Genomic DNA, 27,911 nt, shown 5'->3' with positions numbered 1-27,911 from the left:
CTCACTTGCTTTGTTGGGATTTGGGTCCCGTGTGGCTGCCGGGCCTGGGCAGATCCTGACTTTCTAATGTCTGTGGGATGGCCTGGGGTTCGGAGGGGGGGGTATGGTTGCCGAGCTGCTCCCCCTTTGTGGTGGCAGTGGGTTCAGCTCTTTGTAACCCACTGTGGCCCAGCTACCAACCCTCTTTGTGTCCCTCTGAACTTCCCCATGGTGGCAGAGCCTGGCACACCTAGCAGTGCCTCGTCCCTCTTTGCTTGTTCCTTTGGTGTTGGCTGGGCTCACTTCAGAGGCGACCTTTCAAACCCAGATTGAGCTCTGCAACCTCGGGCAAATTGTTTCACCTCTTTGGACTTCAGTTTCCTCCCCCATCTGTACATTGGATCTATTGTAGCATTAAAGTCATTGCTATAAGTATTCGTCACAGTTCCCAGCCGTTGTAGGTGACCACCTATGCCAGATGCTAGCCCGGGTGAAAGACCACCAAGCCCTGCCCGGGAAGAGCTCGCAGCCTGGTGGAGAACAATACCCAGGTGCCATGGAAACAGAGACCACACTGGAGTGCACTGGGCTCTGTTGGGCTGGATCTGAGGGGCATCGCGACTCCCTCAATAGCTGTGTGACTTTGGGCACGTTGGTTGAACCTTCCTCAGTTGTCTCTTCTGTTTAAGTGCACATCACAGGACCATTGAGAAGATTCAGTAACTTGGATCCTAACGTACTCAGCACATAGCCGACATTTTATTGTTATTGTTGTTATTATTCCCATATACAAGGTGCTGTTGGGAACACAGAGGAAGTGACTGACTGGGGGTTCAGGGAAGGCTCCGTAGAAGAGGGAACACTTGAGCTGGGTCTTGAAGGATGAGTAGAAGTTCACCAAGTGGGAAAGGACCCTCTAGGTAAGGAGCCTGGCATTCCAGGTTACGATCTGTCAATGAGGGGTTTGTTCTTTGGGGGATTAAAGCATCCGAGCGTCCCTCCCAGCCACCCTTGGTGTGCCCTGGGGAGATGTGTTCACCCTCCTGACACTTTCTGCTTGTGGCAGTGGGTTCCCTACCAGGCCATGATGTGGCCATAGATCTGTGTTTGTCCTGTGTGGGGTTTGATGCTGTCTGTCTGCATGTCTTCGTGACTGTGTTTGTCCAAGTCAATGTCTAGAAACTTCCCAGCACCCTGTGGGGGCAGCCTGCATGAGTCTTAGGCCGTCAGCTCTACCGAGACACCAGACCCTTGTCTCTGGCCTCCCTTCTCCAGGGCAGGCCTGCACAGGATCCCCTGCTACCTCCCACTTGGCCTCTCCAGAGCTTTCTGCACATGGCCCAGGGGCACACAGGAAGGGTCTTTCTAAACCACACATTCTGCCAATCACCCTGCTGCAGCTCCAGGCTCCCATGCAGGCCTCAGGGATCAATTCACCTCTGAGCCTGGTCTGACCTCCCAGGCCTTATCTCCTATCTTCCAGTGGGCTCTGGGAGCTTGACGACCCCCCCCCCCCACCTCACACCCATGTTTCTCACCTGTGGCCTTTGCTCAAGCCATTGCTTCTGCCAAAAGGTCTACATTTTGTCTGTGGCTGCCTAACTTCCACTCACTCTTTAAGACCCAAGGCAGGAGCGTGCCCTTCCCAGGAGGGCTCTGGCCCACATTCTGACTGCTAATCCCTAACATGGGGGCACAGCAAGTGACCTGCCCAAGATCACACAGCTGGGGAGTTGTAACCAGGAGTTGATCCCAGGCCATATTGAACTCCAAACAAATCAGGCTGCTTCCTGGTGAGGCGAGGTGCCATGTCTTGGATTGGCATCTAGAAGAGTATATGGATTCTACAGATGGCTCTTGTGGATGTCTTGGGGTAGAAAGGAGTGAGGGAGGGGGCACGTGCCATGGATCTCCGTGGGTCGTGAGTCTATGGCAAGAATAGCTAGGCAGATGGGATGTCCTGCACAGAGGTGGGGTGACTGGGAAGGTGCACCCCAAAGATGAAATCCATGGCTAGAACAGGCAGGCTGAAGCTGATCAGCTGTGAAACAGCCCGAGGGAGTGGGGGTGGTGGGGTTGAAGAGCTGAGCCTGAACCCAAGGGAGGGTCTCAGGTGGGAGGTGGAAGCTCAGGTTTGGCTGGCAAGTCAGCTGTCCAGGAGCTGAGTTTCCTGGCAAGAGGAGAGGCTCCCTGAGGAATCCTATGCAGACAAGGGTCCAGAGCAGGCAAGGAGGGTAGTGGGGCTCATGGGGGGAGCTCCTTGCAGAAGCCCAGTAATTGTGTGCTGCTGCTACTCAGCTTAGGAAGGAAGGGTGCTTGCCTCAGACTCACCAACACTGGTCCCTGGTTTGGCCCAGAGGATGTGTCTGGAATGGAAGGGTAGAAGGATGAATGGATGGGTGAATGAATGGGCAGACAGACTGGCTATCAGGGAACGATTTTTCAAGCAGCTCATCCATCCATCCAACTTTTTTCTCCTTTTAGAACAAGAAAGACAAAGTGATGGCTTGTTAGCCCCACTACAGGAGTCTGGCCCAGGCCCAGGGCTCATGGCACCACCTCATCTACCTGCCCTGCCCAATTGCCAGCCTGTCTTTTCTGCCCATCAGACAAGAATGCTCCAGCCCCACCCCTACCCATACGGAGACTTCCCTAACCCCAGGTGCCCGCTGCTTCAGGGCTTCCCTGGGCTGCACATTCCTGGAGCTTTTCTTACCTGGATTTCCCCCCACCACCTGTCCCTTGCCACCTACCACTCTCCAGCTCTTTCCCTGCTTGTGGGTAGCAGCTCATTGCCCCATACTGGCCATGTGTGTTCCTACCTCCTCTTGTCTGCCCTCAGCATGCATCTGACCAGGCCTCTCTGCAGCTTCAGTCCCTTCTCAGGGTCTGAGTAGCCCATCCCTGAACACCTTCCCGACACTTCTCCCCAGGGTTCATTTCCTAGTGCTGGGGTCAGTGGGCACAGGGAATACCCTCCCTGAGGCTGGCTCACCTGCTTCGCCCCAGCCTACCCCTTCCTGAATCTAGCACACAGTGGAAGGTGGACACCACAGCCAGGGCACTGACTGAGGCATTACCCTACCAGAAATCAGACAAGGGCTGTCAGGTGATTGAGTGACCAGAACAACTTAGCACCCTGGACTCTGGGCTTGGATTTCCAGCTAAGAGTTGACCTGTGCCTGTCCGGGTCCTTGATAAGTGGCGGAGGATGCTCGGAACTGACTGTCCAGCTCTGGGAACCTTGAATTTAGCATTGAATTGGAGAGGATGAGGAGAGGAAGATTTCCCCAGACCTGTCTTGAGGAACAGCCTGGTAGAGCAGGCAGAGAATCTGGCCAGGACAGGCATAGTGAAGGGAAGTCCCCCCCTCCTCCCCCCGTCTTATAGCACTTAGAGAGTTGATGTTGCTGCAGCACAGTGGGTCTTCCTGCCTCCCTTCCATGTAGCCTAGAGTAAGGTGACTCTGTCCTGCTGGCCTAGCTTGGCCCTCTGTAGAATGGGGCAAGATTTCTCCTCTTATTGCTACTTTGCTGGAATTCTAAGGAGCTTTGTACACTGAGCATCTAGATAGAGTATGGGCTTTGTGTAAGATTTTCTTTAAAGTAATTTGAATTCTTACTTCTTCATTTTGTCATTCAGTTTGCATTGAAACCCCTGGGCCTGCAAGCTGAGGATATACAGGTGGATCCAACTCCCAAACGCCTTTGGTTCATCTCCTCAGCCCTCTGCCCTCCAGCTCTACCTCGTGCCCATCCATGGGGTCACGATCATGCCATCCCGAAGCTGGGCATATCTAGACACCTGCAGTCAAGAGGTTTTGTCCTGCCTTGAGCAGCGAAGGGACTGATGCACTGGACGTCCGTTTGAGTCAGGCAGATCATAGTGACATCTCAGCTGTCCACCTACCTGTTGGGTGACCTTGAGCAAGTCACATTTCTTAGAACTGTAATTTCCTCAGCTGCAAAACCAGTACCTGTCCTTCAGTGTCAGTGTGCTTGTTGACACAAGGTGGACCCTTGGTAACTTGGAAGTTACCAGGGAGGTAACTCCCTGCTGTTATTCCTGGTTTGAGGTTTTTCTAGGAAAGGAGGAAAGGAGAAGTCCCAGGGGTTTAGAGCAGTCAGGGAAAAATCCAGGCAGGAAATGATCTTGAGATTCTTGAGGCTGGATGGGCAGCTGGAAGGGCATCCTGGCACCCTGTCGTCTAGATGGCCAGAATAGGAGGCTTACAGGGGTCAGGGTTGCCTGGCTGCCCCAAGGGAGGATCCTTGGACCTCCAGCTGAGTCAGGGTCAGACCAAAGTGGCTCCAGGCTGGCAGCGAGGGATTAAAGACTTTTTTCATATAGGCACTGAGCTATTTGCACGTGGGTAGGTGCTCTATCAAGGACTGGGGTTTGCAGAGCAAGCTCCCCAGAGGAATCAGGTTGGGTTTTCATCTTGACCCAGCACCCTGGTGCTGTGGTATTGGACAGGTCGCCTGACTGTAAAGGGATCTGCCATGGATCTTGCAGACCATCAGTTACTTGTTAACACTTTTACTAAAGAAATCCAAACTGCCCCAGCCTCGGGCCTCCCCAGCCTTCCTGCACACAGCTTTTGGATGAATGCTACGCTGGTCAGATCCTATTTCTCGAACATTCCAGCAGTACCACTCGAGTTGAAGGCAGGGATCGTTGTCCTCCTACCCTGTCCTGCAGAAAGGCTGTGTCTTTCTGATGAGGGTATCTTTACTCAAGGGAGTGGGGTTGGGGTCTGCTCTGTGGGCATTTACAAAGTTGCTCCAGGCCCCCGCCCCCATCCCATTTGTCTGGGGGATCCATGAGGTTCACTCTGCAGCCTAGGGCTTTTCTGGGAGATTACTCTGCCAGCACCATGGGGTGGGGGGTAGTGCTGGGGCACTCTGGTCTGGATCTTTGCCTTCCAGGGCCCACTGAGGGACAGACTGAATTCCAGACATTACAACATGAAGATGTGGTTCCTCGGGCCTACTGGGGCCTGTTGTGGCACAGGGCTGAGGGTCTCAGATACTGGCCCTGACTTGAGCATAGCAGATGGCAACTTCCTTGTGACAGTCACTCTCTCCCTGCAGGATGGCTGAGCCTCGCTTTAACAACCCCTACTTCTGGCCCCCTCCTCCCACCATGCCCAGCCAGGTAAGACTGACATTGCTCTTCTAGCAGCCCTTCCCTGCCCCACACCCATTAGAGCTGCTTTCCTTTGCTGCCTGGGGTCTTGGGGGTTACTTACAGGATGAGGGACAAGACATTTTGGACAGGCTGATGTGTGGTCTGAGCCCCCTCAGCCTGTGGCTCTCCTGTCTGCAGCTGGACAACCTGGTTCTGATTAACAAGATCAAGGAGCAGCTGATGGCAGAGAAGATCCGGCCGCCCCACCTGCCGCCCACGTCAACCGCATCCCAGCAGCCCCTGTTAGTGCCACCAGCGCCTGCGGAGAGCAGCCAGGCTGTTATGTCGCTGCCCAAGCTGCAGCAGGTGCCGGGACTGCACCCACAGTCTGTACCACAGCCTGATGTGGCACTGCATGCACGGCCGGCCACTAGTACTGTCACAGGTAAGTGGGTGGGGCAAGTGGGCAGAGCCTGACCGTTAGGTGAGGCTGAATGGGCAGGGTCTATAGGTTGGGTAGAGCAGGTGGTGGTACAGTGGTGGCACCAAGGGGGTGGGTGGAGCTGAGTAGACAGAGCCTAAAAAGTGTGTAGGGCTGCAGTGGCCAACTTTGTGAGAGAAAGGTCCGAAGCCAGAATAGGGGTGGCTTGGGAAAAAAGAATGGGGCTGGAGAGGACTGATCAGAGAAGGGACATTCTGGACAGGGACATGGTGAGGGTAGAGCTGGCAGGACTAGGGTTTTAGAGGAAGAAGAGTGGAGTGGAGGTGCTCATGTGACTATCCACAGACCTCCTCTGACCCTTGGTTAGGAGGACTCCCTAAGTCCAGTGGGCAGGAGGAGGGCAGGAATTGGGGTGGGGCTGTTTAATAGGAAAGCCAATACAACATTAAGAATCCGGAGACCCTGGGCTGGGAGTTTGGCCTAGTGGTAGAGTGTTTGCCTAGCATGCACTAAGACCCGGGTTCGATTCCTCGGCACCACATACATAGAAAAAAGCCAGAAATGGTGCTGAGGCTCAAGTGGTAGAGCTCTAGCCTTGAGAAAACCCAAGGACAGTGCTCAGGCCCTGAGCTCAAACCTAGGACTGGCAAAAAAAAAAAGAAGAAGAATCTGGAGACCCAATGAAGAAACTTGACCAGATTTCGGGGTCTGGAGAAGACTTACTTGGAGGTGATAAAATGAGAAGAAAGGTTGAGGAGAAGCTGGGGAAATGGAGCAAGCCAGGGAATAGCAGGTGTGAAGGGAGAATTGTCTAGGAAGCAAGTGACAGACAGGCTGTCTGTCTGGGGTGGGGAGGGTGGAACATGAGGGGTGATGGGGGCAGTTAACAGGACATATTACCGGTACACATCAGGTCATATCCCAGCGGGCCTGGGAAGTGAAGGGTGTGAGTGGAATACCAGACCATTTATTTTTTTGCCAGTCCTGAGACTTGAACTCAGGGCTTGGGCATTGTCCTTGGGCTTCTTTTGCACAAGGCATTCTATTCTACCTAAGTCACAGTGGCACTTTTCTGTTTATGTGTTACTGAGGATTTGAACCCAAGCTTTCATGTATGATAGGCAAGCATTCTGTACATTCCTAGTCCTGACCATGTTTGGTTTCTGCTTTAATGTCATTATCCTAAGACAAGGAAATGGAGGCTAAGGAAGGTAAAGCTATGTGTGTGGAACTGGCTAGTGAAAAGCAAGGGCAGCAGACTGAGTCTGTGCGTGTGTGTGTGTGCGTGTGTGTGCGTGTGTGTGTGTGTGTGTGTGTGTGTGTGTGTGCGTGCGTGAGTGCGCGCGCACCAATACTCAGCTTGAAGTCAAGACCTTGGGCTCATATTTGGCTTTTTTTTTTTCCACTCAAGGCTGGAGCCTTACACTTTTGCTAGCTTTTTGCTAGTTACTTGGAGGTAAGAGTATCATGGACTTTTCTGCCTAGGCTGGTTTTGAACTGCGACCCTCTGCTGAGTAGCTAGGATGACAGGCATGAGCCACCAGCATCCATTTCCAAATCTGAGTCTTAACGTCCTTCCTGTACCCAGTGCTGCCAAGTCTGAGAGGCAGCAGGCACCAGGTAACAAAGGGCTTTGTGACACACACCAATCAGTTTGAACTTGACCCTAGGTCAGGAGAGAGTCATGGAAGGATTCTAAGTAGGGGAGTGAATTGCTCAGATTTGGCTTTAGAAATCAGTCTGGCTGTAAGGTGCAAAATAGTTGTTGGGAATGAATGAACATAGAAATGCAGAAAACTTCAGGAAAGGGTGATGGGGTAGGCGGGGGACACAGAGATGTGGACATGGCTGAGAATGAGAAAAAAGGGTGTTCAGAGCCTGGTGCTGGACAGGATGGGGAGTGGAGATACTGGGGAGGTGATCACTGGAGTGGGGATTCATGGAAAGGGGAGCTTTGATCCTGGGTAGGTTGAAGCTAGAGCTCAGGAGATGCCTGGGGAAGCATCAGGGGCTGGGGTCTGTGACCCCCTCTTTAGAGCATGGGGCACAGATTCCTCTGGAGGCGGTGAGGTGAGGCTCATCCTCTACTCACCCCTACCTCCAGCCAAGCACCTCGCTCCCTCTCTGCTTCCTTCTCAGAGCCACCCGAGAACTGCGGCGTGGTGAGCCTGCCGCAGCCCCAGCTGCACTCCACGTATCTCCTGTTATATGATTTTATTAAAGTTATTTTTTTCATTACAAAAGTAATATTAAAAAAGCAATATAAGCATATTAAGGGAAATTTGAAGTTGGGGGAAGAGCTAAGGGGAAAAAGAAATCGCTTCTTTCCAACCCCTCACTTAGAATCTTAGCGAACCCTTTGATTTCTTTCTTTCCTTTTCCACATTTTCTTTCTGGTTTTTACACTCTCTCCCTCTCTCTCTCTCTCTCTCTCTCTCTCTCTCTCTCTCTCTCTCTCTCTCTCTCTCTGTCTCTGTCTCTCTGTCTCTGTCTCTGTCTCTCTGTCTCTGTCTTTCTCTCTCTCTCTCTCTCTCTCTCTCTCTCTCTCTCTCTCTCTCTCTCTCTCTCTCTCTCTCTCTCTCTCTCTGTGGTTTTGCTGAGCTTATGTGGTGGGAAGAGCTGTCTCTGTGAGCTAGCTTCCTCATTTCCTACTTCCCATTCTGTCAGAATCACAGTCTTCCAGTTTTATTGTAATGGTAGTAATGTGGTTATTAGAGAAAAATCTAGAAATTGCAGACAAGCTTAAAGGAGGAAAAAATAGCCCTGTATTGATAAGAGTTTTTAAAATGTTTTCTCTATAATTTCTTTTCTCTTGTCCTTTAATCACATCTATTAAAAAATGGGTAAATTCTCCACGTAGAAGATTCAAATAATATAGAAGCAGCTAGACAAAGCATGAAAGCCTGTCCTCCCTAGAGGAAGCTGCAGTTAGTACTTAGATATGTCCTTCTCCTGATTGGTCCCTGAATGTGTACACATGCACAGGCATGTGTGCGCGCACACAACACATGCACACACACTCTGGAATAAATGGGCTCTCGAAGCCTGTGGTTTACTTTTGGCCAGTAGTTCCTGTAGGAGCTTGCTCTCTGTCCCTGCTCCCAGCCACCTTGTTTGGTGGCTGCATTGCTGTCTAGCAGGGGGAGGGCCCCTGTCCTATAGAAGACTCCTGCACACAAGTCTTGTGCTCATCTGCCAGCGTTTCTTTATGATTAGTTTCTAGAAGTTGAGTTAATTGTATGCTTAAAATATTAGTTGCCCTCTCCAAATGCTAGTGACTCACGCCTATAAATCCTAGCTATTCCGGAGGCTGAGATCTGAGATTCAGGAGACACCCTCTGAGGATTGTGGTGTGAACCCAGCCTGGGCAGGAGATTCTGTAAGATTTTTATCTCCAGTGAACTACTCAGAAAAAGCTGGAAGTATCACCGAGCTCCAGTGGTAAAAGCAGCTTAGGGCTGGCTCCCAGGAACTGAGTTTAAGCTCCAGGACTAGCAATAGACAGACCGACTGACAGACAGATTAATGGCCCTCCCCAGAGGCTGCTCAAATGTACACTTTAGCTGGCTGGTGGCTCACTCCTGTAATCCTGGCTATTCAGGAGGCTGAGATCTGAGGATCAAGGTTCAAAGCCAGCCCAGGCACAAAAGGACCTGAGAATCTTATCTCCAATTAACCTCTAGAAAAGCAGAAGTGGCACTGTGGCTCAAGGGGTAGGTTGGTAGCCTTGAGCTGAAGAGCTCAGGGACAGTGCCGAGGCCAGATTTAAGCCCCATGATTTACACACACACAAATAATGTACACTTTAGCCAACGAGGTGTGACGCCTACGTGTGAACCAGAACACACTCACATCAGCTTTTTCAATGCATAGATGTTTGTTTCTTAATATTACTGTGGATTGAACATAAATCTTTGAAACCCTTGGCCACTTAAGCCCCTCCACCAAAATCTGTCAATGTACAGGTTTTTTGTTCCATTGTTTTTAAAAAGTGGCTTGGAAGCACATGGTAGATATATCGTGATTGGTTAGGACTTCACCTTTGGTCAGAAGGGAGCCAGGAAAAAATTTTAAGTAGGGGAGGAATATGTTCAAATTTGGCTTTAGAAATAAATGTAGTTAGCTACTAAATTTTCTATTACAATTATTTCCAGTCCCTTCTTTTTAAAGAGTAACTTTTATTTCAGAAAAGTTCATTAACGGATACCAGTGGCTTACACCTGTAATCTCAGCTGGTTAGGAGGTTGAGATCTAAGGATCATCGTTTGAAGCCAGCCCCGGCAGAAAAGTCTGTGGGACTCTTGATCTCGAATTAACCACCACAAAACCGGAAGTAGAGGTGTGCTTCAAGTAGTAGAGCTCCAGGCTGGAGCAAAAAAGCTAAGGGACAGCATCTGGATCCCAAGTTCATGCCTCAGTATCGGCACACGCAAAAGAACATTTTATTGTTAGGGAATCAGAAACTATAGTTTTTTGGTTTTCTTAATTACCATGCATATCACATTTTGGTACACCATCTATTATTTTCACGGCATATACGTATGTTTTGTTGTTGTTGTTGTTGATTTTTGCCAGTCCCGGGGCTTGAATTCAGGGCCTGGGCACTGTCCTAGAGCACTTCTGCTCAAGGCTGGTGCTCTACCACTTGAGCCACAACACCACTTCTGGCTTTTTCTGTGTGTATGGTACTGAGGAACCCAACCCAGTGCTAGGCCAGCACTGTACCACTAGGTCACACCCCATCCCCAAAGATAATGTGTCCTCAGTAGAAGAGATTGTTCAGTTTACCGAATGCTTCAGTAATGCTGAATATTTCCTTTTTTTCTGAATAGTTCCATTTTTGCTGTTACAAATAAAGCAGTAGTGAGCATCGTTGTACCTCAAGACATTTTCTGTGGTTGGAATTATTTCCAAAAGTGCCTCTTGTTTCTTTGAGGTGCTAGGGTAGAAACCAGAGCCTGTGTATACTGGGCGAGTCCTCTGCCACTGAGCTATACCGAGTCCATAAAGTGCTTCTTTTTCCTAACTCAGTTCAGCTGAAGTTATTTAGGACAGTTTACACGCACACAAGCTCCTCCAGTTACCCCTGAGGAATAATTTATGACTGGGAAACAGTTCAGAGGCAAAGTGGACCCGAGTCCCACGGCTGGACCTGAGTCAGCCCCTATAGCTTCCGTCTCCTCATCCCCAATCTGTGTCTTCCCAGGTCTGGGGCTGTCCTCCCGGACCCCGGCTGTGAGTACATCCGAGTCGAGCACCGGCAATGGCACCGGCACCGGCACCGGCACGGGTACCAGCACCCCGTCCACACCCACCACCACCAGCCAGAGCCGCCTCATCGCCTCATCCCCCACCCTCATCTCAGGGATCACCAGCCCCCCCCTCCTGGACTCCATCAAGACAATCCAGGGCCACGGCCTGCTTGGCCCCCCCAAGTCCGAACGCGGCCGCAAAAAGATCAAGGCGGAGAACCCAGGGGGTCCCCCTGTCCTTGTTGTCCCCTACCCCATCCTGGCCTCAGGAGAGACCGCCAAGGAGGGCAAGACGTACAGGTGGGGGTCTCCTCGGGATGGGGTCTTGGCAGACTTGGGGTAGAGGCTTGTGCAGGGCTGGAAAGGGAGTGTGGGGCCTGAGAGTGAGGGCTACAGTCCAGAGTCCTGGGGTAGAGTCCCACCCCTGCCTCAGGCTACGTGGAAGAGCATCCACTCTATTTCCTGCTACCTTTTAACAGTGCCCTGACCAGGTTAGAATTGTCTGGAGAGTTCTGAGCTAACTCGTTGGAGGTGCAGGCCCCAGAGGAGAGGGCTCAGGCATCAGTATTTGTTGAGACTGCCCAGGGACTGTCACAGACAGTGGGGTGGGGGGCAGATTACTGAGCATGAGAGCCTCCCCGCTTGGCACCATGCATGATGGTGAGCCAGCTTCCCTGGGATCTTGGAGTTTGCCTTTCGTAAGAGTGAGGAGCAGGGAGCTTCAGGTATCCCCCAGGCTGTCAGCACACAGGGTGCCTTGGCTGCCCTAGAGCCACCAGGGTCCCTTTACAAGCAAGACCTGACCTGTGTCCAGGGTATCCCTGGTAGAAGACCTCTCCCGGAGGTGCGGGCAGAGGCTGGGGTTCCTCTCAGGCACAACCCTGACTCTTGTCCCACAGGTGTAAGGTGTGCCCGCTGACCTTTTTCACCAAGTCTGAGATGCAAATCCACTCCAAGTCGCATACAGAGGCCAAGCCCCACAAGTGCCCGCACTGCTCCAAGTCTTTTGCCAACGCCTCCTACCTGGCCCAGCACCTGCGCATCCACCTGGGCGTCAAACCCTACCACTGCTCCTACTGTGATAAGTCCTTCCGACAGCTCTCCCACCTCCAGCAGCACACCAGGTAGGTGTCTGCCCTGGAGCCCAGCCGCTGTGGCCTGGTGCACAGAGCAAGGCAGGATAGAAACCTCCAGGTTCCTGTTGCCTGCCTGCACGTCGTTCCTCAAGGCAGGGAGTGATTTGGGCCTTGCCAGCTCACTGACCTCAGCTCTCACCACTCTGCCAGCCTTGTCTGCTCCGGGTGTTTGTACCTGCTGTGTCCTTTACCCAAGACACCCTGTTTCTCCACCAGCTTCTGATCCTTGCATCTGGGAGTGAGGCCTTGCCTCTGTGTGCCCACAGACCCCATGGCCCTTTAAAAAAAAATTACAGGAGGAGTTTCTCATCTTTGCCTCACATGGCAGTCTTTTGACCTATGCGTTTTCCATAGTTGGAATTATAGTTGCATACCACCACACCCAACTTATTTATTGAGATGGGGGGGTCTTAGTAGCTTTTTGCCTGGGCTAGCCTCACACGGGGATCCTCTCCAACTCTGCCTCCCACATAGCTGGGATTACATTTGTGAGCCTCTGTGCTCTCACCACCTTAGCCGCCTACTGGGAGTTCTTCATGGCTTGGGCTTCGTGTCCTGTGTTTCTGTGGTCCCAGTGTATATACAGATGACCATTTGGCATTTGTTAAAAATGCAAGGAATAAGTAGAGCTAGTTTCCTGTCCAGAGCAGAGGACCATCATTTAAGAAATGTTTACCGAGCCCCCATGCCACGCCAAACAATGTTCTAGGCACTCAGGAGACAGCCAAGAACAAAACAGACAAAACTCCCACCCATGCGGGGCCTAGATCTGGCTGGGTGTGTGAAAAGAAGACTCAGGGGCCTGAGAATGTGGCTTAATGGTAGAGTGCTTGCATAGCATGCACGAAATCCTAGGTTCAATTCCTCAGGGCCACATACACAGAAAAAGCCAGAAGTGGTGCTGTGGCTCAAATGGTAGAGTAGTTAGCTAGCTTTGAGCAAAAGACTCTCAGGGACATATCTAGGCCTGGAGTTCAAGCTCCAAGACTGACAAAAAAAAAAAAAAAAGACTCAAATAATTTATGGGAAGAAGTCTTGTACAAGAGGGGATAGACATCAGAAAGACTGCACAAAGAAAAATCCCATGCCATGGTTATTTAAAGAAGCACAGGGAAGGTTTCTAAGATTGCAGTCTCCCTGTTGGGGTGCTCTCACGGTTATCACTGACAGCAAGGTCAAGGATTTGCCCTTTTTGGCAAGTCAAGGAAGGAAAGCGTTGCTGTGGGGTGGGAACTCAATGACAGACATTGTGAGGGCCTCCATGTTGTTGGGGTTGTTAGTTTTCATTTTTTTTCTGTTGTCTTTGCAGCCATTGTCCTAGGGTTTCAATGGCTTACCTTGGCTGTTTCTTTGGGCCTAGTAATAGGTAGGTTTAGTAGAACATGAACAGCAGAATGGCCACAGCACAGGGCAGGTACCATCTGTCTCTTATTTCTGGCTTTCTAAGGCATGGATTGGATTCCATAACTTTGTTTTTTTTTTTTTGTCCGTCATGGGGCTTGAACTCTGGGCCTGGGCATTGTCCCTGAGCTCTTCAGCATAAGGCTAGCGCTCTACCACTTGAGCCATAGCACCACTTTGGGCTTCCTGGTGGTTAATTGGAGGTAGGATTCTCACAGACTTTCCCACCTGGGCTGGCTTTGAACCGTGATCTTCAGAACTCAGCTTCCTGAGTAGCTAAGATTATAGGTGTGAGCCACCTGTTGCCTGGCTTGGACCTCATAACTTTTTTTTTTTTCTTTTTTTGCCAGTCCTGGGCTTGAGCTCAGTGCCTGAGCACTGTCCTTGGACTTTCTCAAGGCTAGAGCTCTACCACTTGAGCCTCAGCACCACTTCCGGCTTTTTTCTATGTATGTGGTACTGAGGAATTGAATCCGCATCTTCGTGCATGCTAGGCAAGCACTCTACCACTAGGCCAAACTCTCAGCCCCTCATAACTTTTGTCAGCGGTTTTCCGATTTTGACATTGTTTCTAGTTTGGGTAATATGCATACGTATATACACAGAGTTGATGGAGAATTGCAGCACATGACTGTCAGGAGACACTTTGAAGCCTTGGGCCCAAACTATAACTGTGTGTGTGTGTACATGTGCATGTGTGCGTGTGTGTGTGTGTGTGTGTGTGCATGTGAACTTTTTTACTTCTGCCAGAGGCTGCTTCAGTACAGGTAGATCCCCTTTCTGAAGAATCCTCCAGTTTGTCAATGCCCCCAGAAAAGCAAAAATTGATTTTTTTTTCCCCCAATCACCTTTGAGACTGAGATTCCCCAGGCCTGGAGCAGGTCCTGGGGTTGGTGAGAGGTCCAGGAGGCCGTGTCCTCACACGAAGTACCATCTTTTCAGGCTTGTTGTGCATAATTGAATGTGATTTGTCTTTCAGTGTTGTCATATCTGGCACTCTCATGGTGGCAAATTTGATTTGCCTCATTATATCCTATTAGGAAGGAGAGATTCTTTTCTTTTCTTTTATTTATTTTCTTGTGTGTCATGGGGCTTGAAGTAGGCCTGGTTGCTGTCCCTGAGCTCTTCAGCTCAAAGCTACTACCCTACCCTCCAGCCAAGCCCACTTCCCATTTTCTAGAGGTTAATTGAGAGTCTCAGGTCCTTTTGTGCCTGGGCTGGCTTTGAACCTTGAGCCTCAGATCTCAGCCTCCTGAGTAGCTAGGATTACAGGTGTGAGCCATTGCGCCCGGCGGAAAGGGAGATTCTTATTGAGTCTGTTTATAAAAATAATGGATGTGCATAGGGCCTCATGGAAGGCACTGTGTATATTTTTATTCAGCAATAAATGTTATTTTTAGATAAGGCCATTGATATAGTTTATTATTTTTAAATTTCAGTAATTTCTTTATGTTTTTTATTTATTTTGCTAGTACTGTATTTGAACTTGGGACCTCTCATCCTCCCTTGGCTTTTTTGTTCAAGGTTAGTCCTTTACCACTTAAGCCATACCTCCACTTTAAGCTTTTTGGTGATCAATTGGAGAGAGGAGTCTCATGGACTTTTCTACCTGGGCTGCCTTTGAACCATTATCCTCAGATCTCACCCTCTGTAGTAGCTAGGATTATAGGCACAAGCCCCCAGCACCTAGCATATGTTAAATATTTTATAGCTCCTTTCCCCATCCTTCCATGAATTCTGAAGGGCTATTTGGAATAAAGATGTATTGAAAGAATATTCTTTTTTCATATTGCAAAATATAGCCTCCTATAAACTGAGGATTAGAGACAGACCAAAGGACAAAAGGGTTTTCTCATATGCCATTTCAAAAATGGAACAGCAACTGTAGTGAAGAAACTTCCATCCAATCCTGAGTGATGATTTGTGCTGTTCTGACCCTGGAGGCAGCCTTTGCTTAGTTGTCTGCTTCTGCAATCCTGCCGTGGTCTCTAGTGGCTTCTGGCTGGGTTGTGATGTGCTGTCAGTCTCCAAGCTCCAGCCTTTGCCCCTCCTGGAGCGGGACTGGGCCCGCTTGGAGGCTGTCACTGTCTGCCCTTCTTTCTGAAGGCTTACTGTTTCACCTACAGCTCAAAGGCCTGAAGGCAAATGTGAGGTCCAGAGAGACCTGTAGATGAAACTGAATGACTGTGGCAATTTATTATAATCAGCAGCAGCATCAGATTAGAGGGGTTAGTGTATGATCAGTTTTTCAGCTTACAGGTATATCATGTTATATGCAGCTAATGTATTGACTGGTCTTCAGTCTTTCAACTTATCCCATGAAGCTAATTGATAAGGATAACTTAAATCCAGAGATAAATTTTGTTGTTGTTTTGTTTTATTTTGTTTTGTTTTTTTGGTGTGTTGTGGGGCTTGAACTCTGGGCCTGGACACTGACCCTGAGCTCTTCAGCTCAACACTACTAGCACTCTACCACTTGAGCCACAGAACCACTTCTAGTTTTCTGGTGGTTAATTGGAGATAAGAGTCACACACTTTCATGACTTTGAACTGTGATCCTCAGATCTCAGCCTCCTGAGTAGCTAGGATTACAAGTATGAGCCACCAGCACCCAGCTTCTTGTTTTTTGGATTCTAGGGATTGAACCCAGGGCCTCACACAGCTGGGTGGTATCTCAACTGGAGAGAATATATATATATATATTCTCTGTCCTGATCCGGTTGAATTCAGGGCTTGAGTGTTCTCCCTGAGCCTTTGTGTTCCACTTACAGCTTTTTGGTGGTTGACTGGAGCTGAAGAGTCTCAAGGACTTTCCTGCCCCTCCTAACTTTGAACCATAGTGCTTAGATCCCAGCCTCCTGAGTAGCTAGGATTATAGGCATGAGCCACCAGTGCCTAACTGGAGACAATATTTTTAAGGAGGGGTTTTCCCAGACACTTATTTTTCATTCGCTGTACATTAAAATAGTATTTTTATGTTTTTCTTCAAAATGCACAAAAAGACTTCCATGAGATACATACATATATATATACATATTTACATATGTATATATGCACACTTATATGTGTATAGAATTAATCCTGGGAGACTCAACTGTCCTTTTTTTTGATTTGACTGTGTGTGTGTGTGTGTGTGTGTGTGTGTGCGCGCGCGTGTGCGCGTGCGTGCGTGCACGCGCACGCACACTAGACCTGGGACTTGGCCTGAATGCTGTCCCTGAGCTTCTTTTATTCAAGGCTAGCATTCTACCACTTGAGTAACAGTTCCACTTCTGGCTTTTTAGTTTAGTGGAGATTAAGAGTCTCATGGATATTTCTACCATGGTTTTGAACTATAATCCTCAAATCTCAGCCTCCTGGGTAGCTAGAATTACAAGCCTGAGCCACTGGTGCCTAGAAGTTTGTCGTATATTTGTGCGTGTGTGCGTGCGTGTGCGCGCATGCGTGTGTGCTAGTACTGGGGCTTGACTTAGCTTTTTTCCTCAAAGTTGTCATTCTACCATTTGAGCAGCCACAGTTCCACTTCTGGCCTTTTTTTTTTTTTTTTTTTTGGTCAGTCCTGGGGCTTGAACTCAGGGCCTGGGCACTGTCCCTGTATACTTTTTGCTCAAGGCTAGTGCCACAGCTAGCCACCTAAGCCACAGCACCACTTCCAGTATATGGTACCAAGGAATTGAACCCAGGGCTTTGTGCATGCTAGATGAGCACTCTACTACTAGGCCAAAATCCTGGCCCTCCACTTCTGGCTTTTTGATGGTTAATTGGAGATAAATGTCTTGGGGATTTTTCTGTCTAGATTGACTTCAAAGTGGTATGATCCTCAGATCTCAGCCTCCTGAATAGTTAAGATTACAGGTGTGAACTACATGTCTCAATTTGTCACTTTTTTAAAATTGCAAGCTTCACAGGTCACTTTAACATTGGGATCATTAAAGTTAGGCAGATAAGAAAATAACCCAGCTACCCTGAGCATCCCTTGTTTTCTCAAGCAAGGAGTCACATCTTGGGTGTGGCCCATTGTCTCTGAGTGGTTGCCTATAATAGGACACCTTGGTAACTGCCTTGTTCTAACTACAGTTGGATTTGAAAAAGGCATTGCATGCAGCTGGCAGGAAGGCAAGAAAGAAGCATTAATCTGGTTGGAAATAGACATAGTGCCAAGTAGTCATTAATGATTAAGAATTCTCCTGGTGTTTTTCAGTAGTAGACTTAAAAATATCATTTAAAAAATCAGTAATCTCCTGAAGGAAAGTATTCTGCCAGGGTGTTGCCAGGCCCAGAGATTGCTTCTCTCTTCCCCATTCTTCAGGGCACAGCTTTCTCTCTCTCTCTCCCTCTCTCTCTCTCTTTTTCTCTGTCTCTCTCTCTTTCCATTTCTTTTTCCTTCCTTCTCTCTCTCCTCCCCTCTTCCCTTCTCCTCTTCCCTTCTCCTCCCTCTCCCTTTCTTTCCCTCCTTCTCTTCCCCTCTCCCTACTCCCTCCCCCTTTTACGTAATGGTAGGAAACCAAACCAAAAAATATGAGGATTCTATCAACATCTGGAAAGAGAATTTGTGATTCCTGAGGCTCTGACACATATAATTAGGGCAATGTGTCCTAACTCAGTGGCAAAGGAATGGATGCCCCCTGGACCCAGAATCATTCGGACAAACAAGCAAACAAAAATCCAAGGAAAGCAGCAAGATTCTGGGTTTCTCTCCTCTTCTGTTTGGTTTTCTTATCCTTGGCAGAGAGCCAGACAAGAGTCAATTAGATCCTATAATTAATCAAATCCATCTTCCCAGTGGCACTACCACTAATGAAGGGGATGAAAAGACGCTATGTCCAAGGCAGAACCAGCTCTGGTCAAGATAGGAACAGAGCTGGAGAGAGAATGAGCCAGGCCCACAGCTGGAGACCATAGCTAAGGACCTGCAAACTCTGTTGAGTGTGGTCTTAGTGGTATGGGGGAAACCATGTGTCTTGGGAAAACCCAGTGCATCTTGGGAGAATTTTTGTCATGAAAGGCCTATGTAGAAGAAAAGACGGGGTCTGCCAAGTCTAGACAACACCACGTGGTTTAGGGAGAAGAGAAATAAGATATTTTCTGTTGTCGCCTACTCATGTGGGAAAGTGGCAGTGGTCTCATGCAGTTAGCATATGCATAAAGTAGTCCCCTGTCTACAGATAACGCCTTTCAGAATGCCAGGGATGGAGATGCTTCAGGAGAAACGTAGTAAATTTTAGGAGAGGGCCCAGAGTTGTTGTTTTTTTTTTAATCTATTTGTGGAACAGAGTGTTAGACAGGGTGATGCTGTATTTGTTGGTTTGTTTATTCGGGGTGCTTTGATTTTCTTTGCTGGCTGTTTATGTTGTGTGTATGTGTGTATAATGACAAACAACAGCATGGAACGCTGCAGACTTCTCAAGTCTGATTACAGTCATGGTGAGAAAAATGATGGCAGCTCTTCCTTCGGAAAGAGCTCTTCTGAGTCTGGTCATCCCAGAGGTGCTTGAATAGACAGAGTGTCTGTAAGTCCATACACAGTGAGGCTTTGTGTTTCTTCCTAAGAAATACTGAAAGTGAGAGATGCCACAGAGAAGAGTCACCCCAAGAACTGTCACTGAATCTACATTGTTTTTGTTACACAGCACAAGGTGGCTGAAGGTGTGAATACTCGAGAAATAAAAGGGTACTACTATGACAGGTATTGTCATACATGTAATAATATGAATAATAACAACAGCTGTTGGATCTAATGAGTCCTGAATCATTTCATTTAAGCACCAAATAAGCACTTCCTTTATTATTATATAAAAATAATCGATCTTAAATATAAGTTAAAGCATTACAAGCTGTCTGGGAAATACTTTATGAATGCCCTGAGGTTAAGTCATGTAATCCTTACATGAGCTGTAAGAGAAGTGGAAAGCAAGGTTATTTGGCCAAGGTCACCAGCTAAGAGGTGACAGACATGGGATCCAAGGACACTACACAGGAGCAGCAGGAAGGAAGGGGGTGGGAATGTAGGTGGCAAATGAAGCTCAGTGCGGGGTGGAAGTGCTAGACAAGAGAGCAGAATCAGAGAATTCCTGGGGCTTCCAGGATGGGGTGAGCCTGGGCTGTGGTGTGGAAGTGCAGTCCAGGGACACCAGTTTGTGCTCAGCTTCCCTGTGCTAGAAGAGCACAAGGACTGCCTAGGATCTGGGAAACATCCACAGATGTCGGGGCCAGGACTGGATGGAGTCAAGGCTGGATGCTCCCCGTGTGGGAAGCAGATTCCGAAGGGAGAACTGAGAGCATGGATCTGGTGTGAAGTTCAGAGATGAAGGAGGAGAGCGTTGTGGGCACCGGGAATAGGCAGCCTGCCCCCTCATTCATCTACTGGCTCCCTGAAAGCCCTTCCTGACCCAGAGGCTTCCCACAGTGAAGGGGAAGGATGGAAGTACAGCCCGTGGGAAGGGAGATGCCTGGGCCAGGAGTAGCCTTGAGGAACCAGGAGCAGAATGGAAAGGGCTTGGGACTCTCTTGGAAATGAGAGACAGTAGCGGCTGCTGTGCAGGGGCCCAGCCCTGTGGCTGCTGTTGTGGCAGAAGTGAGTCAGGGGGACCCAGAGGCACTCCCTGAAGGAGGCCAGGAGGTTTTGGTATGTACAGGTAGTTGGATTAGAGGAGGCTGGAGGGGTAGTTTGGTGGACAAGAAGGTCCCTAGGAAGGTGAGATTGTTGCAGGACTGTCAGCCAGTGAGCCACAAACGTTCATGCGATAGTTCTTAGCACCAGAAGTGGGTTGTGTGGAGCTTATTTCTGTGGTCAGTGACTGGGACACACTCACTTTCCTTTGTGCAGTCCGCAGTTATTTATTGAGGCCTGGTCTGGGCTGAGCCAGGGCCTGGGGAGGGAGCGGTGAATGAGATCAAAGGACATCTTGTTGTCATGAAGGCAGCTAAGTCAACAGTGACGAGAGACTGACTGGGACAAGTGCCAGTCGCCAGCCTGCTGGGCAGGATGTGGTGTGGGCGGTCTTCAGGGGTGGGCCCCAGGCTGGCAGGGTCAGGGAGGGCTGAGGCCAGGAGGGCCGGCCTGAGCAGGCTGGAAAAAGCACTGGGAGGGCGTCCTGGGGTTTCAGACCAAAGCAGTGTGTGGTGTGGGGACCCGTAGGCCTCCTGCTGCCTGCTTCTACCTGTATGAACCCTGCGTCCTGAAGAGGGTAAGGATGGGCTGCAGTGGAGGGGGAGCTTCACTCAGGACACAGCAGGGTCCTGAGACAATGTCCCCCACGCGAGAGCCCCACCTGTGTGCATGTGGATGGGGCTGTGAGGACAGGTTTGGCTTCAAGTGACAGCCATCAGTACAGCGTGGACCAGCCCTGGGCTCTACTCGTGCCCCTGCCCTGGCTGTGGATTCACCGTCTAGGAGAGAAGATTGAGAATGACGGGGACGGCATGAGTTCTGGAAGCAGCACTGTGAGGAGGCGCTAGATGCCTGGAACGGGAGAGGGGCCAGGCAGCGCAGGGCAGCTCTCCAGCCCTCACTCTCGATGACCAGGAAGCACGAGCTGATGTTGGTTGGGCAGCAGAGGAGTGGGGAGCAGTGAAGGCACAGTGTGAGGGAGAATCCTTGGTTGTGTTGATGATAGAAATGGCTGTCTGAGGGCCCATGAGTTTGGTCCAGTGGTAGAGTGCTTGCCTAGCATGCACAAAGGCCAGGGTTCCATTCCTTGGTACCACATACATGGAAAAAGACGGAAGTGGTGCTGTGGCTCAAGTGGTAGGTTTCTAGCCAGAAGAAGAAGAAGAAGAAGAAGAAAAAGAAGAAGAAGAAAGAAGAAAGAAGAAAGAAGAAAAAAAAAAAACAGCAACAACAACAAACCAAAACAAAAAACCCAAGGACAGTGCTCAGGCCCTGAACTCAAGACCAGGACTGACAACAAAACAAAAAAAAACAAGAAAGGCTGACCGGCCAGGTGTGGGGTGATCAAGAACAAGGAGGTGAGGCCACACACTGCCTGATGAAGGCCTTGGCCAACGCATGGAAGAATTTGACTTCGTACTCTTTGACAGCTGGAGCCTGGAGTCCCTGCAGAGACCTAGCTGAGGAGCCTTAGTTTCTTGACTGAATTGATGGGTGGGTGGAGCAAACCTGGTCTGGGTGAGATGGGTGTGTGCAGGTAGTAAAGAGGACATGGTTGGTCACTTCTGGATGCTTATCAGCATCCCAAGCAAATGGTTCAGGCCCAGCTGGCATTATGTTGCCCACTCCATGGCCCAGATTTGACAGGACTGGTGAGTGGTTGGGAGCCAGCCCCAAAGGTCTTAAGTACCGTAGGAAGGGCCATCCACTGATGAGTGCCAGGTTCCTGAGTGCCTGCTCCATCTTGAGCGGCTGGACAAGCGCAAGCTGGCATCCACCTTTCAGTTGTTGCTACAATATCACCTTTTCCCTGAGGCCTACATCATGCGCCTGGCACCCACTGTCTCCCTCACCTTATCCCTTTCCACGGCATTTCTGCCTTTCTTGCTTCATGATGATAGTTCGTTTTACCAGTTCACTGATGAATTCCAACTGCTTAGCACAGTGCCTGGCACAGAGGCACCTGATGGAATAAATGTTGACACGATGAACAACACTAGCAAGCATTTATCAGTGTTGATACTGAACTGTGCCAACACCAGGTTTAGCCCCCTAGGTGTATCATCCAGTGCAGTATTCACAACTCTGGTAAGATGCCCATTTTTCAGATGAGGAAATCGAGGCTCATTAATTTGCCCAAAGCCACTCACCATCCATGGTGAGAATCCAGGAATGGGGGCATGGAAGTTGCTCCCTGCAAGGGCACAGAGAGGATGAGCCTTAGAACCACACTGTCCTACCATCTCTCAGTCCCTGGAACAGTCACATTCTGATCATGCATGTGGCCTGACACGGAGAGACAGGAAATAGGAGTCCCCCCAGGTCACAGCAGCTGCCCACACTGCATTGGGTTCTTCAACGGGGCATGCCAGGTGGGGTTTTAGAAGAGGGGCAGAGTGCACTCATGCAAGCCCCGTGGTAAAGTCTGCACATGGGTCTCTGATCTCTGAGTGGACCCTAGTGGGAGTTGGGTGCAGCCATGGGGAACAGGGAGGCTCTGGTCAAATTGGCAAAGGAAGTCGGAGAAAGGAGGGAGTGGTCGTTGAGTTCCTGTGTGGGGTGGGGCTCTCTGAGCTGCTGGGGGCACTGGATAGAGTGGGGGTGGAAAGGATCGGGGGCCTGGGGCTTGGAGCACTCATGGTAGTGTGTCAGGAATCTCCTCACTCGGCTGCCATTGCAGAATCCACACAGGAGACAGACCCTACAAGTGCCCACATCCTGGCTGCGAAAAGGCTTTTACTCAGCTCTCCAACCTCCAGGTGAGTACCTGCCTGTCCCTGACCACCTCCCCTCCCACCACCCCTTCCATACCAGGGAGCACAAGAAGGGGGTATGGCATGGCAAGGGGAGCCCGTTGCCTCACAGCCCCCTGTTGTGTCCTCCCCGCAGTCTCACCAGCGCCAGCACAACAAGGACAAGCCCTATAAGTGTCCCAACTGCTACCGGGCCTACTCAGACTCAGCCTCCCTGCAGATCCACCTCTCAGCCCATGCCATCAAGCACGCCAAGGCCTACTGCTGCAGCATGTGTGGGCGGGCCTACACCTCGGTGAGTGCAGCCAGATCCCCCCGGCTCTCCCTGCTTTCTAAGAGAGAAACTCTTAGAAACCCCATGATCCCAGGGGTGGCAGAGCCAAAGACCAAATTCTCAAGTTCCTGCCCACCTTAGCCTGGAAGTCCTCAGAGCAGAGAGAGACTGGTCCAAAGCTCTCCCAAGCAACAGAAAGGAGAGTCTTCCTGCTGTGAGGAGGTTGTAGTTTCCTAGTTTCCACCATGGCCACAAGGGGGCACAGTGTTATGATCTAGAGGACCACCCCCTGCCCCCCACTTCAAGGCTTGAATTACACCAGGAACATTATAGATCATATCCAGCCCTTGTACTGAGGTAGGAAATGTTTTAAAATTAGGGCATTTGGATACAAAGGTGCACAAATGTGTGGATGCATCTGGTTTCTTGGAATATTCTAGTAATACGTCCTCATATAACAAACAGAGATTCCTGTACTTAGTTTTCTCACAGGCCACACAAATTAGCGGCAGGATTGATGGGTGGCAAAGGAGTGCCAGATGGGCCTTGGCATGTACAGTGACTCCTTTTTGTCATAGGGTACTGTCCGTATTTAGGATAAGTACCATCCAAGGCCTTCATTCACTAGGTGCCAAGCAGCGTCCCTCTTCCTAACCTGTGACTACCAGAATGTCTACACATTGCCAGCTATTCCCTAGGCAGCAAAACTCTTGACTGAACATCACTGCTGTAAGGGGAAAAGAATGTTTTTAGAGACAGCGGGAAAGAAAGTGGAATTGGGGAGGATCAGGAGAAGACCACCCAAGGAGGCAACATGTGCTAGTCAACTTTCTTTTACTATGGGAAAATACTTAGGATAATCAACTTAAAAAGAGGAAAGGTTTATTTTGGCTGACAGTTTTACAGATTTCAGGCCATGGTCGGTTGACGCTGTTGCTTTGGGGCCTGTGATGAGGAGCACAGGACGCCTGGGTGCAGGAGGTAGAGGGAGCCGCTGACCTCATGGAGGCCAGAGACAGAGACAAAGCAGAAAAAGTTGGGGGTCCCAGTATCTCCTTCAAAGGCTTACCCCTTAATGACCCAACTCATTCAACAGGGCCTCTGAGGGTCACACTACCTTCTAATAAGATCATGGCATAGGGACCTAGCCTTCAGCACACCCAGCCAGAGCAGGGCCATTTGATGAGTCCTTGAAGGAGGAGAAAGAGAGTTGGGGATCTTCCATGCAGGAGCAATGAATGCAAAACCCTGAAGCGGAACAAACAAGGTGTGTAGCGGGAACTGAGAGCAAATTAGATGTGTGGGCCTTGGGGCCCTGTTAGGGAGGCTGGATGTTTTTCCAGGTGGAACAGGAAGCCACAGGGATGTGATGTCAGGAGATTTGAAAGGGTTCTTGCTAGCAAGAGAGGAGCATAGGTCATAACAGGGTCATCCACCATGCTTGACACATGGCAGCCAGGGCTGTCGCTTCCATAGTGCTAAGTGTGTGATACCCTTGAGGCTAGAAGAGAGGAGACATAGAAGACAGACCTGCAGGACAAGCACCTCAAGGAGGTGGGAGACCCCCACTTGGTCCTACCTCCACCCTGTACCCATCTTCACTGTCAGCCAGCCTTTCCTGTCCACATGTCTGCTGTTTGAAGGAAAACCCAGATTTACCAATATTTCATTTGTACAGACTTTGTCTTTAAAGAACGCTTTTTTTTTTTTTTTTTTTTTTGGTTGGTCATGAGGCTCAAACTCAGGGTTTGAGCACTGTCCCTGAGCTCTTCTGTGCAAGGCTAGCACTCTACCACTTTGAGCCACAGCAGTTTCCTGGTGGCTAATTGGAGATAAGAGCTTCATGGACTTTCCTGCATGAGCTAGCTTCAAACTGAGATTTTGCGATCTTAGCCCCCTGAGTAGTTAGGATTACAGCTGTGAGTCCCTCACGCTGGCACAGCGTGTCTTTATCATGTGCTTGGGTACCGCTGCTGGGGACTGCAGGCATGGTACGTAGCACTATGCCACATGTGAGGGCTTCCTCTGCTCCACTGTGAGCATGTTAGGTATGAGGCCCAGGAATGGCCTTCAGGAACCCCAAGCACCCCTTTGTTCCTGGCCAAGGCCAGTGGAGGGGGCGGCTTAGTGGAGGTCACCTCCTTGTCCAGTAAGAGTGCTGCCTCAGGGAATGGGGGGACTCCACTAGGGCCAGAACCTTCTCCACCACCTGGGATCAAATGGAGGGACTTCAGGGCCTTATCCACATCACCATAGCAACCTTTCCCCATCCCTAGTAACAGGAAGAAACAGAATGGACTGATCAAGGTCCTGCTCCTAAGAAATTGCAGAGATAAATGAGCACTGGTGGCTCACACCTACAATTGTAACTACTCAGAATCAGTGTTTGAAGCCAAGCCCCGACAGGAAAGTTTGTGAAACTCTTATTTCCAATTAATGAGCAAAAAGCTGGGTGTAGAAGTGTGCCTTAAATCCGGGCACGGTGGCTCATACCTGTAATCCTAGCTACTCAGGAGGCTGAGATCTGAGGATCCCAGTTCAAAGCCAGCCCAGGCGTTAAAGAACTTGAGACTCTTGTCTCCAGTTAATCACTAGAAAATGGGAAGTGGGCCTGAGCCTCAGGGATGAGGCAGTAGCCTTGAACTGAAGAGCTCAGGGACAATGCCCAGGCCCAGGGTAGGGCGGTTGCCTTGAGTTGAAGAGCTCAGGGAATGCAGCCAGGCCCAGAGTTCAAGCTTTGTGAGCCACAAAAAAAAAGTGTGTCTTAAGTGATAGAATAGCCAGCCTTGCATGAAGAAGACAAGCAAGAGCATCAGACTTTGAGTTCAAGTCATAGTACTGACACAAAAAGAAAAGAAAAGAAGTAGGCTTGCCCTTGCCTCACCCTCACTGGGGACTTGATCCAGGTGCAGGGAGCTGTGCTGTCCTGGCAATGCACTTCACTACCCATAGCACTTGGCTTAAAGGGCTTCCCTTCCTGCTGAGGCTGTCACCATCAGCTGGCCTACCTACCAAGATGCCCTCTATGGGACTGCTCTGGGAACTGCAGTCCACAATGGCGACAGGCTCTACATCACCCCTCTTCCGCAGGAGACCTACCTGATGAAGCACATGTCCAAACACACAGTGGTGGAGCACTTGGTGAGCCATCATTCACCCCAGAGGACGGAGTCCCCCGGCATCCCGGTGCGAATCTCCCTCATCTGAGCCCACTGGCGGCACCGCCCGGCCCTCTGGCAGACACAGACCAGGCAGCACCAGGCCCTGACTTCCGCAGGGACCCACCAGGAACTGCCCAGCTCTCTCGCGACCTTCCCAACCCGCCGGAAGGCGTGGTCTGCAGAAGCCCTGCGTGGTCCAGCTCGGGGCAGCCAGGCCAACTGCAAGACTCTTGGACTGTTTTGGTGGCATCCAAAGAGGATCTCAGAGCACTTTGAACCTGTCTGTTGGGTTTCTTTTTGTTCCCCACCCTTCACTTGCTTCACTGTTTTGTTTTTAAGGTTTTTTTTTTTAATAACAAAAAAAGATATTTATTGGCCAGGACGTTGGTGCTGCTAAGACCTAGAAATTAAAAGAATCGGACAGGTGGATGCAGAGAACCAGAGGGCAGCGTGGAACCTTCTCTGGCCATGGCCTCAGGTCTAGAGAGAAGGCTCAGGCCTGAGGTTCTGGACTTATAAAGGGGTCCCCGGGTAGGAGAGGGCAGGAGGCAGCTGAAGTGAGCCCTTTAGCCCTGGGTGCCCAGTTTGAATCTTCCGAGCTGGGCCTGGGCTTCACCGAGCAGAAGATATGGCTGCTGCCAGGGCTGTCCAGGCTTCAGGAGACGGGGAGAGGAGAGGGGCTGGAGACCCACAGGACCAAAGGGTGCAGTGATGGGTAGGTGGCGGCGGGCCCAGGGATATGGGGAAGGGGGCCTGGCTAAGACCTGGCCCCTCCCCTGCTGCCCTGAAGATCACCCCAGTCTACCTCGGTGCTGGCCAGGAAACCAATCGGCTACCTCTCGCGCCACCCCAGACTGTGGGCAGGGGCATGGGGAGGAAGCGAACCTAGGACTTGACCCCCTTCTAGAATTTCCTCCAGATGGGGACAGTGCCCAGGAAAGGGGGCATGGGAGGGGATCCCCAGCCCAGTCCCCTCAACAAGGAAGGGATCCTTGGAGAGGAGGGTCCCAGCCCAGGAGCAGACCCTGCCCCGCGCCCCCCACAGACACACCCCAATCTGAAAGCCATGCGTGTCCGTGTATATAGGAACCATGTACAGAGCCCAGAGAAAGCCCCTCCATATCCCCCCGGGAAAAAAATAAAAAAAGAAAGCTAGACAGAAACTCATTATATATTCTGTATCTGGAGTTCCGTTTTGAATATTAACCGTGTTATTTTTATACACTTTTTAAGCCTTAACTCGCCATTGATTTACCAGTTTAACGTTTCCTGGGGTTTCTTTTCCCAAGGGGGTCTCTCCTCGCCTACCCCACCCCTTTGTTTGACTTGCGTCGTCTGATACTCAGTATTGTAGCTTTTTGTCCGCATGTTACTACCCTGTAAATATGCTGTTATAATACTGTTAACACCCCCTTTGCTTTTTTTCTATGGGACCTCCAGGCCACCGTATTTAGAACTAGATACCTTATTAAAAAAGAGAAAACCATTTGTTGGCTTCTCAGTTTGCATCTTGGTGGTAGGGAGTCGAGGCCAGGCGCTCCTCAGACACTTCAGGAGGGAGGTTTGCATTCTGTTTAAAAATGGGAGTGGGGAGCCAGACAAAACTGAAATGTGGGGAAGAAGACTTGAGGGGGCAAGAAACAAAGGATTACAACCCTCTGTTCTTTGTATTTCTGTTGTGAAGAATAAACTGTACCTGCACCCGGGTGGTGGTGGTGTAGTGTGCTGTGTGCAAGAGCAGGGCGGGGCACTTTCCCTGCCTCCTCCCTGGCT

The 27,911-nt window shown here is 50.1% G+C and overlaps 1 protein-coding gene across 2 annotated transcripts in view; it reads left to right on the top strand.

Moving 5' to 3' along the window:
• Positions 1 to 27,621, top strand: part of Znf362 (zinc finger protein 362) — a 39,269-nt gene extending 11,648 nt beyond the window's left edge. The window contains exons 2-9 of one of the 2 annotated variants that reach the window (XM_090335298.1): positions 774 to 899; positions 5,073 to 5,136; positions 5,308 to 5,554; positions 10,758 to 11,103; positions 11,703 to 11,927; positions 22,631 to 22,709; positions 22,840 to 22,998; positions 26,068 to 27,621. In XM_090335298.1, the coding sequence (XP_090191424.1) occupies positions 862 to 899; positions 5,073 to 5,136; positions 5,308 to 5,554; positions 10,758 to 11,103; positions 11,703 to 11,927; positions 22,631 to 22,709; positions 22,840 to 22,998; positions 26,068 to 26,184 (1,275 nt within the window). In that variant the 5' untranslated portion in view covers positions 774 to 861 and the 3' untranslated portion in view covers positions 26,185 to 27,621. The remainder of the gene's footprint in view (positions 1 to 773; positions 900 to 5,072; positions 5,137 to 5,307; positions 5,555 to 10,757; positions 11,104 to 11,702; positions 11,928 to 22,630; positions 22,710 to 22,839; positions 22,999 to 26,067) is intronic. The other variant, XM_090335299.1, reaches the window with a different exon arrangement.
• Positions 27,622 to 27,911: the final 290 nt, after the last annotated feature.

Source organism: Megascapheus bottae, chromosome 6 (assembly GCF_031878675.1).
Source record: "Megascapheus bottae isolate mThoBot1 chromosome 6, mThoBot2.hap1, whole genome shotgun sequence".
NCBI classification, from domain to species: Eukaryota; Metazoa; Chordata; class Mammalia; order Rodentia; family Geomyidae; genus Megascapheus; species Megascapheus bottae.
This window is presented reverse-complemented; position numbering and strand designations above follow the sequence as displayed.